Raw genomic sequence first — 15,236 nt, 5'->3', positions numbered from 1 at the left:
TCTTGGAGAGATTCACTGTCTCTGCCTTTAGCCTTGGAAGTATCAGGCTGCTACCACTTCACTGAACAATGTGCAGGCAGAGTGTCTGCCACTGCTTCAGGATTTTGGATCCAGAATGCTGTTTTCTCCTTATAAAGAAGTTTTCGCTGTTACTGGAAACTGCAGTTCTGCATAAATGCTGCAAGAATCTACCTCAAAGGAGGTAGGAGTTATGACCTTACAAACTTGGGAAAGTTTGTAATATATGAGAACACAACAGTGGAAGTAATAACTTACATTTCAAAGGAACATAAAAAGGGTGCAGGAACTTAAGAATGTGCTGGAGAGCACAGGATGCCACCAGGCTCCTGCTGTATGGCCCGCAAAGAGGGGCAGGAGAAAAAGACTTCATTTCAGTCACACCAGTATTTTCTACTCAAATATTTCCAGGAATATTTGAGCTGAGTTAGGGCTTGACTGCAAACATAAGAGCTGCACATCTGACCTAAACTCCTGTAGTGCCCCAGGACATCCCTCCTCTGGTGACAGATGCACAAGCAGAACAGGCAACGGCGCTGTTATTCACAAAGCACTTACTGACCCACTCTGTCAGTTTAAAAGTATTTTTTTCCAGAAGTCAAGTAACATATAATAAATATGAAGGTATTAGCAAAGCAGTATTTTCAAAAGTTACYGAGTTACATTTCAAAAGTTACTAAGTTATTAAAGCTTTTGGACAGATGATCTATAATAGTAGATAAAGACTGTCCTAAGTGTGAAATGAGGCTGCAGCAGCTTCCATTGCTGAACTGGAACTCTGCTTCCTTAACTGTGAGAAGTTCCCATTCATAATTTAAGGCACATGCGCTATTTTTTTTTCCTGATATATATATGGCATGATTATCCCTACATGATCTTGATCTTTCTGAGATGTCCTCAGCTGCTGTCAGGGCTTCAAATGACAGTAAAGCACAGCCACTATATATGACAGAAAGACACAGGAAAAAGAAAAAAATGAGTCAAGGTTAAGTTTAGCAAAAATACCTGTTGCAACTATGTACATGCCTATTTCTAGCATGGAGGAAAGTCTTAAGTATTCTTAGAAAAAGTAATTTTGAGTGATATTTCCTGAACTATTTAACCATATGTGTCATTTAAGTTGAGGCCACAAATGCACTTTGTGAACTTTGGAATGAGCTGCCTGTTCCTCCATTATGTCCTGAAGGAAATAACTTACATTTATGTAACAGGTGAAGTAGGGAGGAGAAAAAAAAAAAAGAAAAAGCACATATAGGTTATTAGTTCCCTTTTAGCATAGGTGTTTCCAGAGGGCACACTTGGTGGCCTTCTGAGTCAATACTGAGTAGACAYTTCTCCCTTAAATTTTATCTTCTGCCCTTGCCCAAAAGTGGGGAAGAGGCCTGGCCTACACAGGATTCAACCAGCAAATGATGAGAGATTTCTGGTTAAAGTAACTTACTGAGCTTGCTAGAGAGTACTGTGTGATGTAGTTTTTGTTGTGTGTTTTGTTTTTTCAAAAAGGGTGACCTTCAAGCTGCATGTAGTACACAAGGTAGCTAAAGCCCTACCCTGTGTGAACTCACACACAGCCATCCCTAAGACTGCAGGRGGACAGTCCCTGTTGTTGCCCCACCACCCTCAGAGAACAGAGATTTAGCTCTAAATCCACTTACAGTGACAAGGTTCAACTCTATTTCTCCAGTTTTCTCCGTATCCAGTTTTCTGAACATTTCTGTGGTAGGAGACAAAACACAGATGTAGCTGAATGCAGGAACCAACTAGAGAGACAGGCTCCTGTGCTTCAGATCAAAGAAAGAGTTTGCTCCCAGATTCTAAGTTTATGAAAATGGTCTACAACCCAAGCCAGAATGGAACAACTGGAAACATTGGGGGGAAATATATATATATATATATATATATATATATATCTCCACATATAAGAGAAGCATTTTAACTGTGCTAATGTACAAGAACTACTTGTACATTGTACTACTTGTACAAAGGGAGTTTGTGTTCTTCAACGGGCCCATCTGCAATACTAAAATATTTCTCAAACCATTAGGAGAAAAAATATATAGTTTTTTTTAACTCAACAGTTTTGGCATGAAAGAATCTGGCTGTGCTGCAGCCATCAGAGGCCGATTTGCGGAGCAGGGTGCAGACAGGCTGCACCGATGTTGGTGCCAGGACAGAGTTTCCCACTCAAACGAGCCTGGATTTGCCAAGGAGCAGCCCCAGCGGGCGCCCGGCTGCAGCGGGTACTCACTGAACAACGTTTCGAGCCGAATGAGGCACCGGACAAAGTTATCGAAGTCGATGATGAGCTCCTCGTCCGCAAAGCGAGCCACGATCACTTGATGCAACTGGCAGCTCAGCTTGAACCCTAAAAGAAAACACCACGGAGGCAAACAAATACATAGAAGACACCAAAAAAATCCCTAAATCTGTCAGTCTGGAACTGATAAAATTATAAAAAGAGAACAAGATAAAAACCTGCTGTTTCCAGTGCTCTCCTCATCTCATATGAGTTCATGGTACCAGATCGATCCACATCAATTTCTCTGTAAATTTTCTGCACAACACAAAAATCAAATCAAAGGGGTCAATAACGCCGAGCCYCAGCCAGCTTCAGCTGAGTTTTTGCTTCAGTCAGAAATCCAATATTTTAAATCACAGCCAGAGCTTTGCTTAGTGCYCAAAATACTTGGCAGGAGGCCTGTACACATGCATGCCTGACATCTAAAATTCAGATCCCCAATATCTAAAAGCAGGTTTAGAAACACTCAAATCTTTTAATGAAGCAGCCAGGTTGGATACAGGCCCCTTTYTCTCTCAGCATAAAAGAGATCCTTATTGAGCCTTCCCATGCTGAATAAAATGCAGTGTATACAAAGGTGCTGCATATAGACACTGACACCTCTACCCTCCAGCAGCTGTATATTGTATGAAGCAGATCAGTCCACAACCAGCTTTAAGGTCAATTTTCTCTTGAAGAGGTTATGCCTCACCTGGTATTTCTGAATCTTTGTCCAGAGTGTGTGGAATTCCTTCAGCCCCAGCTTCCCGCTCCCATCGTTCTTGGTGGAGTCAAGGCAAACTCAAGGAAGGAAGAGTGTTTCCCCTCCTACCTCCGCTGCTAGGTTTGGATAGACAGGCAGTATTGGATGCAGTATTGGATATGGGATGCAAGTCATCAGCAAAGCCTGTTGGGCACGCAGCTGTTCTACAGGATACAGCTGGCTGGTTCATTTAAACACCATTTCTCCAAGTTTTCTGCTTCTCTGTGGCTTTACCCCTTTACCACGCACACACAAGAGCAGAGACAATGCCATTCTGTGCTGCAGAGGTGGCTCAGGGCAGCTTGAGGAGCACGGGCTAAGCAGGCCTGAACCACCAGCAGGCCTGCTATTTAACTACCCACTTCCAAGTTTTTGAAGCAACACAAGAACCCTGTCATTTCCTCTCTCCCCAGAACTGCTGTGGGGGCCCTGCCACCTTTTACAGCAAATTACAGCAGAGGTTCATYTTGTTTTGGTAGTTTCTCCCCTTTCTGACTGTGCAATTCCACCCCCACTTCCCGGACCAACTGAGCACAACTATTCTTAGACTCGCATCGCTCGTCCCACGCTTTCGCCCTTCTTCTGCAGAGCAGCAGCTCCAAGGCCCCAGCGCGCTGCCTGGCCTCCTGCTGCCTGGCTGCCGTATTTTCAAAGTCCTCACAGCTTTAAAACTAATCATTGCAGAACAGGAGGAAAAAGAAAAGATAAAAGCAGAGCGGGCGGGAGCACCCAGATGTGCGTGTTCGAAGTCCCTGTGCCAGGGCCGTCTGCTGCCCTTCCCCAGCACCGTCGTCACTGTCACCAGCTAAACCAGAAGTGGAGCAGCAAGGGAGACTCCAGAGCAGTTGATGCCCCCTGAGGACAGACCCTTGCGGCTGCCCCGGGCAGCAGCAACAGCGAGAGCTGCCCTGGGTGCACCGGGGAGGCCCGGGAGTCACCCCCGCGGCGGGGACCTGCCCAAAGGCCGCAGCTCGGCCGCTTCAGCACCGCAGGAGGACGTTGCCTCGGAGCAGCCGTGAAGGATACRTCCAGGAGATCCACCATTATTTTGCACGTCTCAATGCTGAAGCCGTCCGACTTAATATCCTGGCCTGTGAAGGAAGAGCACAGGCAGGATTGCTGCTGGGTGCCGGAGCACGGGAACTCTGCAAGCGCAGCGCGCACGTGGCAGCCCTCATTTGTTTCTACATCTGCAGTGACTTTACAGCAAGTGAAATAATTTCTTCTCGGAGTGTTTTTTGCTATTATATAAGGTAAAAGCTTGTTTGCAATATCCCTGCTATTCACTCAACTATTCAGTGTCTAGGTGGAATCTTCCTTTGAGAACAGGCCTTGTGCTGCTCCTCTGTCACAGTGCAGTAAGCAGCAGGGGACAGGAATTGCTCGTGTCACCTAAAGCCTTTGCGAGCCAGCAAGTACCTCATGCAGGAGACCTGCGCACCATGGGGATGGGCACACGTACAACTGCAGGTAGAAAATCCTACAATTTCCCTCAATTGCCAGAGAAGAAACAACTCTGCATTGCACAGTGGCCCCTGCTGAGGCAAGAGACAACCCCTGGTCCTTCCCAACTGGCCGAGCACAGGCAGTGGTTACCCCTAACAAGGGCGAACAGAGCTTCAGCTGGGAGGACACGAGCAAAACCCGCAGGGCTCCCTGCAAATGGTTGTGAGATGGTTCTTGTTTTGCACGAGAGGGACATCCTGGAAGACCCCCCTTCAGCTCAGGCAGGGCCCCGGGTTTCTGCAGCCCCTGACAAGTGGGGCAGAGGCCCCACAGAGGCCAAGCTTCAGGTCTGCAGCAGAGAGGCTGAGCTGCAGGTCTGCAGCAGAGAGGCTGAGCTGCAGGTCTGCAGCAGAGGCCGGCACGCTGTTCCCCGCTGTAACTCGCCACAGCCAACCCAGGCACAGCTGGGCAGGGACTTACGTTTGGCCATGATTTTATTCAAGATACTGCGCAGTTCGAAGGCGGAGATCTCTGCATCCTGGGGAAAAGGGGAAAACAAAAGCAAAGTTGGTAAGTGGGGATGCAGACAGCATCTCCTGAGCAGCCTCTGGATGCCTTGGGGTGAGTTTGCCAAGTGCAGGGAGTGCGATCCACTGGGAGCTCCTGCCAATGCAGTGTCACACAGCACAGGGTGCAGGTCCTGCACTGTCTGCCAGGCCTCCCGGRGGACCCAGCTGCACAGTCTGGATGGGACCAGCCTCAGAAAGCGAGGGAAGGGAGGCCGCTGTGTGCGGGCTCCGCGAGCGCACTCCGACCCCGCTGCCTCCGGGACGCCCTGCGGCGGCCGCAGCCAGCTCCGCAGTCCRGCGAGGCTGCAGGTTGCTGCCCAGGGCACCGAGAAGTCCACGCTAGGAGCAGGCGGGTMAGGGCAGAGCTGCTGCCTGCACTGTCACCTACACGTGCGTGATTCGGCCCAGGAATCGAAGCGGGCACTGCGAAAGGGAGCCCCTTATCCCATCTCACATCCCCTCTACCAACAWGATAGAACAAAAAGTACTCACAGTTCCTGCTAGCTGCCCAAAGAGTTTCTTAAAGCTGGGCTCAATGTCGTCTTCACTGATCTCCGTCTGCAAAAGAGAAATGCAGGAGACTGAAAGCTGGAATTTTCCTGTCAGAGATGTATTTACTGCATATCCTTGCTCTACTAAAGCAATGCAATTTAAACTGCAATGTTGAAGGTACACAGTAATTTTGCTTTGATTATAACCAACTTTATTTTCAGGGCTCCTAAAAATGCTGATGTTACAAACACTGCAAGAAATTAGTTTTTTTTTCCTAATGGCTTTTACTTTAAAGAAAAAAAAGAAAAATTAAATATCAAATTAGGTATTTTATCCCCCCCTAAAAAAAACCAACTGAACCTAGAACTTCACTGCTGCTACTGCTGCTGAACCAGCTGCCTGCACTCAGAAAAATGAGCAAAATGTAAGTTCTCACCTTGCAAATACCACACAAAGTGATAGACGTGTAACACGCTGCACTAGGAGGTGAGATTCTCAACTTTGACAAGACTGAAAACACGGGGAGTCACCACTTAACTCGTGGAGACAACACTGCAAAACACACCCAGCTACAGGAATCCTGAGGCCACAGGCTGCTGGGATCTCGGGCCGAGGAGCAAAGGGAATTTCCTTTGGCTTCAGTTATTCTGCAGCCAGTGACCGACCTCGTACCTGAAAAGCCTAAGGTCACTCGCAGCAATTCTGCCTGCCGTGTCTCCACGGTCCTTGCTGCACATTCAAGTGTGGATATCCAAAGATCTGTTTCCAAAAGTTCTTGATAATGTTTATAGAAACAATACTACCCCACTCTGCTTGTGCATGGCACAGGATAATCCAACCCTACCTATCAACAACAAAATTAATCTCATTTTACAATATTTAACTTAAGATATACCTCTTCAAAAGTGGCTTCAATTTCATCATCTATAACCCTAGGGGAAAAAAAATGAAAAGACTGATATTAAAAACACAGAAAAAGTCACTTTTCTGATGCCCTTGCTTAAAGTTAAAGAGGAACACCTCAAACTCTGGTAGCAGTGGTAGTGGTAGGAGAGCGTTCAAAGGCAGGAGCTGCTGGAGGAGGCAGCACAGGCGGGAAGGGCACCGCGCCGGCCGCCGCCTTTGCAGGCCCTGGCACGCTGCGCTCGGGGACGCACACGGACACCCGGCGCAGCTCCCGTGTCCCTGGGCACACACCCCATGGAGGGGAGGAGCTGGCACCTTCCCGGGGAGCTGGGGATGCCCTCAGCAAGAACTCAATGAGCCTTCATGCAACCGCCGACCCCTTTTTCTAAAATTAAAGAAAATGTGTTAGGAAAGATGACTGCGGAGCAGAAGGGCTTTTGCTTGCTGATATGGATTTGGCAGATCCAAGGGGAAAACCTCTTCCCAAGAGCCCAGCCTGCCTCATTAAGCTGCAACACATCTGAACTTCCCTTATGGCTTCATGGCCAGCAGCATGTTTTCATCCAGTTCCACTAAAACCCTTTCTGATTTTATCAAAGATACCATTTAGCTGAACAAGAACCTTGAATTTTTCCAGCATTATTCCAAAAGAGTGAGATCATTTGTCTGATTAATGTGTTCACAGACATCAGAAAACACATTGAGCATCTCCTCTACTGCCATCCTCTGGGGCTTCCTGTGCTGTGCTGTGAATCCTGCTAGCAATGCCTGCCCAGCCAGSGAGGAGAGCACAATAAAACATTCCTTCTTGCTGTGCTCACCCCAACTTCCCTCTGTTGCACACAGAGAAACAGTTTTTCTATTGCTTCCATTTCCAGGCTGACACTGAGGCAAGCAAGTGGCATTAGCCATAAAATACCCTCACAAACTCTCAATCCCTCTRTTCCTTGAATGCACAGTCACTGGAGCGAAGGACACTTCTCCCCTTTGGACAGATCCTGTGGCCTTCTGTCAGGCTGCCGGCAATTCCAAGTGTGTTTAACACTGAGGCAGGACACAGTAAAGCCAGACTGTCTGGGGACAAACCMGAAGTGACAAAACCCCTTCCCTTGAGGAGCCCACGGGTTCAGACTGCGCTTGCAGAGAGGTCCCTCTGGTCCTAGTGTTCATCCCCATGCCAGGAGGACACGACCCTCTCCAGCCATCCGAGGGCAGCAGAGTCCAGACCTGGGATCAAAGTGATCCCATCAGTGAACACACTGGTGGCCCCCGTTGCACTGCTGGCTGCCAACCAAATCACACCATACAGGCTGCATATAGAGTGCCCACATGCAGCTCTGCAGCTACAGAACAGGCACCTACTTGGAATCTGCGTTTTTTTCGGAGAAGACTCGCAGACAGAAGTCCCCGTTCTTGTGGGGCTCAAAGGTAGAGGGCACAATGATGTACTGGCCCGGGGGGAGCTTGAACCGGTTCAGCACTTCCCGGAGGTTGATGAAGGTGTTCGACTTCTCTCTCGCTTTGTTGGTCAGGAAGAAGTTTTTGCTCAGATGAACGTTCGTCTGCCCGGAAAACTTATGGAAAGCAGAGAAACAAAAGATCCCCACAATTTGCATGTATTTGCATTGAGGAATGGTGAATGTAATAGGAATTATCACTAGTTAAAGTCTGGAAAGAAAGACGTTTGTTTCAAAAGGAAAAACAGAACAAGGTCTGTCACGTCACAGTAGCTTTACAGATCATCAGTTTGTGAAGGCATTTGGCAAACTTATCACCAACCATCTTTCTTTAAAAACTCCTTTAGCTTTAAARCTAAAGTTTTGCAATGTTTACAATATTTCTGTACTCTCAAGAGCTGGTGGCACCAGGGCATCTCTGGCATCCCATGCCTATGAAAGCRGAGTGCCTTGAGGGAGTGAGTTCAGTTCTGCAGTCCTCTAAGGATAAAACAAGCATTACACTTCATAAAAGTGTATTTGGAGTGTAACATCTTCCATGGGGTTTGTCAAGGTCAGACATCTCAGCTCTAGAAGCAACATGCTCTGCCTAGAAACCTCCCCTTGTAGCCTTCCCAAGCTTTGAAGAATGCAAAACTTGTCAGGCCTATTGCAACAGTGCAATAAAGAATTCCACTTTTAGTGGAAAAATGTCAAAGGACTGTATTTGATTTTCTTTTTTATATCAACCAGCTTTCTGAATCACTATGGCAAGAGAARAAACGCGCAAGGAAATGAAAATAAACCCCTATGTGGAATATAGTTGTATGGCAAACACAAACTTCATGCAAGCCTGAAAGAAAGGCAGCCGTGCTCTGTGGGAGGAGGTACAGGTCTGGGCTGGGAGAGCAGCAGCGACAGAGCAGCTTTGGCAAATTCCTGCACTACAGACAGCTCTTACCATGAAAATCAATCAGGAGCCCAGAGCCACTTCCAGATAGAAGCAGCCTYTAACTTTGGACTCTGTGCAGTCAGTTTGTGCAGTGAGTGAAGCAGCATCCTCTCAACAGCTTCTTCCCCCAAGCCCTCCATCCCCAACTCTGCACCTCCAACACCAATCCACACCACATACCTCAGGCGGCACCTGCAAGGAAAAAGGGATAGTTACTTGTTAGTTGTCCTAGGGCTATTTCTTCTCACTGCTCTTTTTAGAGGCTCCTTCCACATACTGGTTAATATGAAGGCCAGTATCAGAGCCAGATGAGATTGCTCCAGACCTTCCCCAGCCTGGCTTTGAGTATCTCCAAGAACAACATTCCCTCCCCTCCCTGGGCACCCGTTCCTGTGCTTGCCTATCTTGGTGGAGGACATTTTTCTAAACATCTAAGTGGAATTCTCCTTGCTGCAGTGTGTGGCCAGCTCAACTCTGCTGAGTTTTAGTGGAAAGTCTGCTCTTGCAGAGGACTGTGCAGAGCACCACAGGGATACCTCTGTCCAGGCCTCCAGGCTTCTTCTCCTGCTAGGCTGCAGAGCAGGGAAGCAGCTAGGAACTGCACCGCCCCCTTTGCAGGGTGGGCTCTCCTTTCCTTCCCTTTCCCCCTTGGGTACACGTACTGCCCTACTTGCCTCATAGATCGCAAAGCCAATAGTGTGCATGTCCTCTCCCATCTTCCTCTGCTTCCTGCGGTGCTTCTGAATGAGGCCGATAAGGAACGTGCAGCCCTTCTCAGGATCATCAGGATCCCCGTCTTCTTCCTCCAGCTTGATTAAGTACTGCGGATTCATCCAGAAAGTGTCTGGGGAGAGAAGTGGATTTGCACAAATTGTTCAGAGCCGCCTTTGAGAGCAAACCACATCCCTGACGTGAATCCACCAGCTAGGACAGCTGCAGCTCTGACTTCCAAACTGATGTATGAGAAGGGAAAACTATCACCATGTCCAGCCTCCATCTTACCAACTACACCTAAACCCTCTATCRGGGAGCAACATTTACAAAGCACTTGTATTTCTGGACATCAGTCCCAGATATCCCAGGTGAATATCCTCCTGGATAGGGCACTCCAAATAAGTGAGTGCAAAGATACCAAGTTTGTGCTGATACTGTGGAAGGGACAGGGCTCCCAAAGTCAGGCAATTCTGACCCAAGAGATTCTGGGTGCAGGTGTGCAACCCCACGTTTCTAAGGTAACGCAGTTGGAATAAGGATTTCCACACGGACTGTAGCAGCAGCATGTTCTTACCTGGATAATTCCTGCAACCCCCTGCAGTGGCTCCTCGCCTCCAGTTCCCATCCAGCTTCATCAGACTCCACTTCTTGTACTTGTCACTTGTCAGGGTGTCTGGAGTCAAATTGCAGATCTCCAGGCGGGAGTAATGTCTCAGAAAGTCATTGAAAGCCATCCTGTGGGAAGCAGTGCCACAGAAAACATCCACTTACGGTTCCTTTATAAAACCATCTTTTCTCTCTTCCTTCTCTAACTGTGTGGGTTTAAAGGTTTTTTTTTTTTTTTTGAAATCAGATCTTTCATCTTTAAGAGTCTGATGGGAGAAGGTACTTCATGTGAAAAAAAAAAAAAGAGAAGGAGAGGCCAGTTCCTTCAGATCAGGTGGAAACCCAGGGCTTCTTACCAAAATTCCCCATCTTCATGTCTCCTGGTCAGCTGCTCCCGCACCGCAGGGTCAACGCCATTCCAGTTGGGGCAGCTGAAACACAAACCCACATTAGCCACATAACAGCAGAAGGTGAATCCTGATGGAGCTGTTCTGGCACCGGGATTTCGTCTTCTGGCTGTTGTACGTGACTGCAGTGTTCCACAACACCTAGCTGGTAGCAGCTCCACAGTCTTCGAACCACCAAAGCATCATTAAGATGGAGGGAGGTGGGATATTCAATGCTTTGTATTTCAAATACCCAAGATCAGCATCAGAAGGAGAGTCTTTTTGTTTTGGAAAAAGGAAGGCCTGGTAGTGACCACCAGCTGAATCACCGCACCCGACACAAGGGCAGGTTTCTGTGTGAGGGACACTGTGAAGCCTACACAGGAGATGGTGGTGCTGGTGTGACTTGAACAGCTCCGAGCACCACCACACGAGCAGTGTGCACAGAACACACCCAGATGCGACCTGAACAGGAATTTGAGGCCAGGAGCACATGGAGCACGGCAGGAACCCACCCGCACCTCGTGGAATGTACCTGCTGGCCACACGCAAACCATCGACTCACTTGTCGTTCCACTTCCCAGTCCACTCCACTTCCCCCCAAGGATTGCGGATTCGGATGAGCTTTTGCAGGCTGCCTCTGAAGTTCACCTGATGGGTGAGAAGGGGGTGTGAGTTACCCAGGGGCTCCGTATACAAACACAAACCCCCGCTCGCTCATCTGGGCCAAAACGAGGAAAGAAAACCTAGAGACAGGCCAGGCTCCCATGCCTTTTCATGCCACACCCCTGCAAAAAATCCATGCACAATAGAAAATGCAAGGAAGCCCCCTGGCAAAAATACCACCCAAAAACAACCCCTCAGGAGGCGTCCGTGGGGCACGAGCAGCGCCCGCACCTCAAGACCAGACGCAGAGGCCGCTGTGAAGGCCCCAGCGCAGAGAGGCCGACCCCGTTGCCCCACACCCCCCCCATGCAAAGCCCCACCAAGGCACCCAACCCTTCCAACAGCCCGTGAGGAACAACCTCCGAAAAGGCAGAACCCGCCGCCCAGACACGCTCGAGGGCTGTGCGGACCGAACGCGCAGGCCCCTCCAGGGCCTCGACGCCAGCAGAGGGCACAAGTGACACGTGTGTTCGCCCAGGGCTGAGACCCACACGCTAAATCACTGCCCCCAGGAGGAGGGGACAGAAAAGGGGATTCTTTGAGAAAGAGCGGGCTGGGGAGCAGAGGGCGGCTCGGAGGGCGCCGCGCGGCCGTCCCCCCGGCCGGGCCTGCTGCGTGTGCCCCGCAGCGCAGCGCTCACCTCTTCCGCGCCTGTCACCGAGTACGCGTGTCCCTTGACCAGCTTCTGGGAAGTGACGGCCTCCGTCTCGGCCGCGCTGGAAATCTGGAAGTGCCGAGAGAGGCCTCAGCGYGAGCGGCCGCCGCGAGCCCGGGCGCCTCGCGGGGCTCCCCACGCGGCTGCCGAGGGCGCCCAAGGCATCCCGAGGGGAGAGACCGGCCTAGGAAACGCCACCAAGTCATGAGCTCAAACATATTCCACCCTCCTCAAAATGCTTTTCCCCATGTGAAGCTTCCTTCTCTTCTAACCCTGATTTGACTTTAAAGGTGGGAGGAAATATTTGGGTGTGTATTTTGAATGGAATTCTCGTAAAAATGTCTCAGAATTTACTTTCCCTTTGAGTGTAGCTAAGATCTAATCTCTGCTGGGAGTACAGGGAGTATCACAGCAAAAGCCATTAGTGGCAGCTTGCTTTCCAAAAAACGTATAGCCTGTGCCACCTTACTGCCAAGCTTCAGGCTGCACTTAGAGCAAAGATGTAAATCAGGATCCCTAGTGAATTCCTTGAAGTTTTTTATCACTTATGAAACAGCAAAAAATTCAGGTTTTGAGGAAGGCAAAACAAATAAGAAAAAAAGGCATTGGGTGTTTACACGTCAACTGCTGAAGTTGGGGATTCAGCCTCTTCTTGGACATAGCCCCCAAAGGAGCACATGCCTCTGTTACTCTCTTGGGTCAAAATTTCCACTCAGGAGGCAGAGCAGAGACCTGATCTTCACAAGACAAAAGCAGATGGGGGAAAATCCTGTGTGCTGCAAAGCACCSGAGCAAAGCACCAGGTCGCTCTCCCTGCCTGGGGGTACCTGACATCAAGGTCACAGTATCCAGCAACAGGCCGGACTAACTCACGTCAATAGAGCAGCCGAGGAGAGAGCCTTTCTGGAGAGCCTTCTGAATGATTCTGAAGAGGTTGGGTGGTGCCTTCTGCAGCTCATACCATTCTGCAATCCCGCCAGTGAAGTCCTCAAAGCCTTCAGTGGTGGTGCCCCCAGAAAGGGCCTCATAGGAGCCATTCAGCCTGCACAAAAGGGGACACACACACACACAGAGCCATCAGTTTCCCTCATGCCCTCTCCTCTGGCTGCAGATGCTGTGGGAAGCACAGGCACGAGGAGACGGGCAGGGAAGAAGGCAGCCCTCTCCCAGGCTTACTTGGCATAGGCCTTCTCCAGCAGGGCGCTCCAGAACTCGCTGCCCTCYGCCGAGTGCACGAAGAGCAGCTCGCCGTTCTTGGTGGGCAGCCGGTCGTCCACCACAACGTCCACCCACTCCCCGTACTGCCAGAACTGCAAGGAGAGCGGGAACGCCTCAGGACAGACCCTTGGCATGTGCCCAGCTCACGGGGACAAGCTGCGAGCTGCAGCTTAGCCTGCACTGTACGGAAATCCCTGTTGTCAGTCGGATCTGCCGATGGAGGAAGGATCACAAAGAAAGCCTCTGCTCCTGGCATTTCTCTTAGCAGGTGCTTTTCCTTCCACCCCCATTCCCCTTCTTGTACTACTCCATTTTATGCCACCTGGCTCTTTGTTTCCCCTCAAAACATGCCACCCATGTAGGTCTGACTTGCCAGAYGTAGATCCCGGGCTAACAACACTCAGGGGAAAGGCAAGAGCCACTCCTCCACATACCTGGAAGTGGAAGATGCCGGCATAATTTTCCTGGAAGCTCTGATCTTTGGGAACGACGCGGGCAAGAATTTCTTCATTGAGGGTGAGAGATGCGATCGCTGCTAAGAGCCAACAGTCTCCTGTAGAAAAGATGTGCACCAGAAAACACTAATGGTTTTGGAGACCATAGGGATTATGCATTATTACTTGTATATTGATGGTCAAAACTTCTAAGGTGAGTGCTCACTTCTCAGAAATGCATCATCTCAGCTATTTCAGAAGATGATCCCTCTCATCAGTGTCCCTTCTAAGGCAGATCAGGTGCATGTGCACAACTATTTGWCCAAAAGGGGAGGGGGAAATGGGCTTTCTATGACCAGTCAGTACAGTTATCACCCATGCTTCCACTATCTGAAAGAAAAATTAATATTGAATTAAGTACCTACAGGTTAGGAAACAGCATGGGGGGAAAAGGCAAAGAGCAGGACCTATGGACACATGCAGGAACTCCAGATGTGCAGTTTCCTCTCACAGCACCAATATTTTGACACRCACAGAGTGTTTTCCTTTCTCCATGTTTCATAAGTGCTTACTGACTTGCAGTGCAGAGGTTGTCCTAGGGACCAGCTCTCAAAGTTTTCTYGCAAAACTCCTACCAAATAAGAGCTCCTTTGATTCTGTTTCTCCGAAGGCACCAGCCAGGGGCCTCCTGAGCTAGTCAAACATCCAGTCTGTGGCACTGGCCCGGCACGAGGAGAGGCCTGAAGGCAGGCTCTGTTCCCCAGCCCCACACACCTCTGCTGCCTTGGTGGGGCTCAGCCCACATGCAAGTCTGTGTGTCTCAACACCTCAGGACGAGCTGCCTGGCTTGTATTTTTCCACATCGTCTGTTACAAAGCACAGGGAAAGGAGACTGCAGCTAYACAAACATTACCTGTGTTTTTGGTAATTATTAAAAGAAACTGATGTTATTTTAGCAGYATGATTAGCTTTCTGCTCAGACACGTACCTCCTGTGACACATAAGGCGACTAGAGATTAGAGCTGATCCCCAGCCTCCCACACCCCATAGCAAGACACTGTGTGTCGAGGCTCCTTGTCACCAACAGCCTTGCCCTGTAAAGGCAGGAATTTATATGTCAGCCTTTTCCTTTCTCGCAGGGGGCTGATGCTCGGAATAATCCTGCAGGGYGTGTTTCAAGGAACATGAGCCAGAGGCCAGCAAATCCATGGGCCCTCTATCACCGCTGCCTCCCTAGGGGGAAAGGGGAAAATCTCGCAAAGGAAAAGTTTGGCTTCAAGGGGAGGCTCTAAGAAGGTCTCGGGGAGCACGAGCTCAAGCGCTGCTCTCGTGGCACTGGGTTTGAGCCTGGCGTGCTCCCCACGGTCGGCGCTGGGCAGAACGTTAGCAACTTGCAGCTCCCTCCAGGTTCCCCATCCCTTTTGCAGCCCATGGGGTGACGTTTGTGCCGTGGCCCTTTGCACACCTCTAGAAAGGCAGGAGATCTGGAATCTCACAAGAATTTTTCATACCCAAGGTGCTTTTACTATTCCATAACCTAGAGGGGAAGAAATGAACACAAAGCCCTCCCTTCAGCCTTACATCTGGCTACTTATTTATATTAATAGAAAGTAGAGTTCTTTTTCTTTTTCTTTTTCTTTTTCTTTTTCTTTTTCTTTTTCTTTTTCTTTTTCTTTTTCTTTTTCTTTTTCTTTTTC

At 49.3% G+C, this 15,236-nt stretch overlaps 1 protein-coding gene across 1 annotated transcript in view; it reads right to left on the bottom strand.

Moving 5' to 3' along the window:
* Positions 1–683: 683 nt before the first annotated feature.
* Positions 684–15,236, bottom strand: part of CAPN2 (calpain 2) — a gene marked incomplete at its 5' end in the record, with an annotated part of 17,503 nt that continues 2,950 nt past the window's right edge. Inside the window, 18 exons of the mRNA XM_026048056.1 lie at positions 684–957; positions 1,674–1,732; positions 2,267–2,383; positions 2,494–2,572; positions 3,009–3,077; positions 4,086–4,150; positions 4,986–5,043; positions 5,567–5,632; positions 6,462–6,498; positions 7,835–8,046; positions 9,523–9,704; positions 10,149–10,309; positions 10,537–10,611; positions 11,132–11,217; positions 11,873–11,956; positions 12,761–12,929; positions 13,064–13,197; positions 13,540–13,658. Of these exons, the coding sequence (XP_025903841.1) occupies positions 934–957; positions 1,674–1,732; positions 2,267–2,383; positions 2,494–2,572; positions 3,009–3,077; positions 4,086–4,150; positions 4,986–5,043; positions 5,567–5,632; positions 6,462–6,498; positions 7,835–8,046; positions 9,523–9,704; positions 10,149–10,309; positions 10,537–10,611; positions 11,132–11,217; positions 11,873–11,956; positions 12,761–12,929; positions 13,064–13,197; positions 13,540–13,658 (1,796 nt within the window). The remainder of the gene's footprint in view (positions 958–1,673; positions 1,733–2,266; positions 2,384–2,493; positions 2,573–3,008; positions 3,078–4,085; positions 4,151–4,985; positions 5,044–5,566; positions 5,633–6,461; positions 6,499–7,834; positions 8,047–9,522; positions 9,705–10,148; positions 10,310–10,536; positions 10,612–11,131; positions 11,218–11,872; positions 11,957–12,760; positions 12,930–13,063; positions 13,198–13,539; positions 13,659–15,236) is intronic.

This window comes from Nothoprocta perdicaria, unplaced genomic scaffold (assembly GCF_003342845.1).
Source record: "Nothoprocta perdicaria isolate Ctin4 unplaced genomic scaffold, notPer1 scaffold_51, whole genome shotgun sequence".
In the NCBI taxonomy this organism is placed as follows: Eukaryota; Metazoa; Chordata; class Aves; order Tinamiformes; family Tinamidae; genus Nothoprocta; species Nothoprocta perdicaria.
This window is presented reverse-complemented; position numbering and strand designations above follow the sequence as displayed.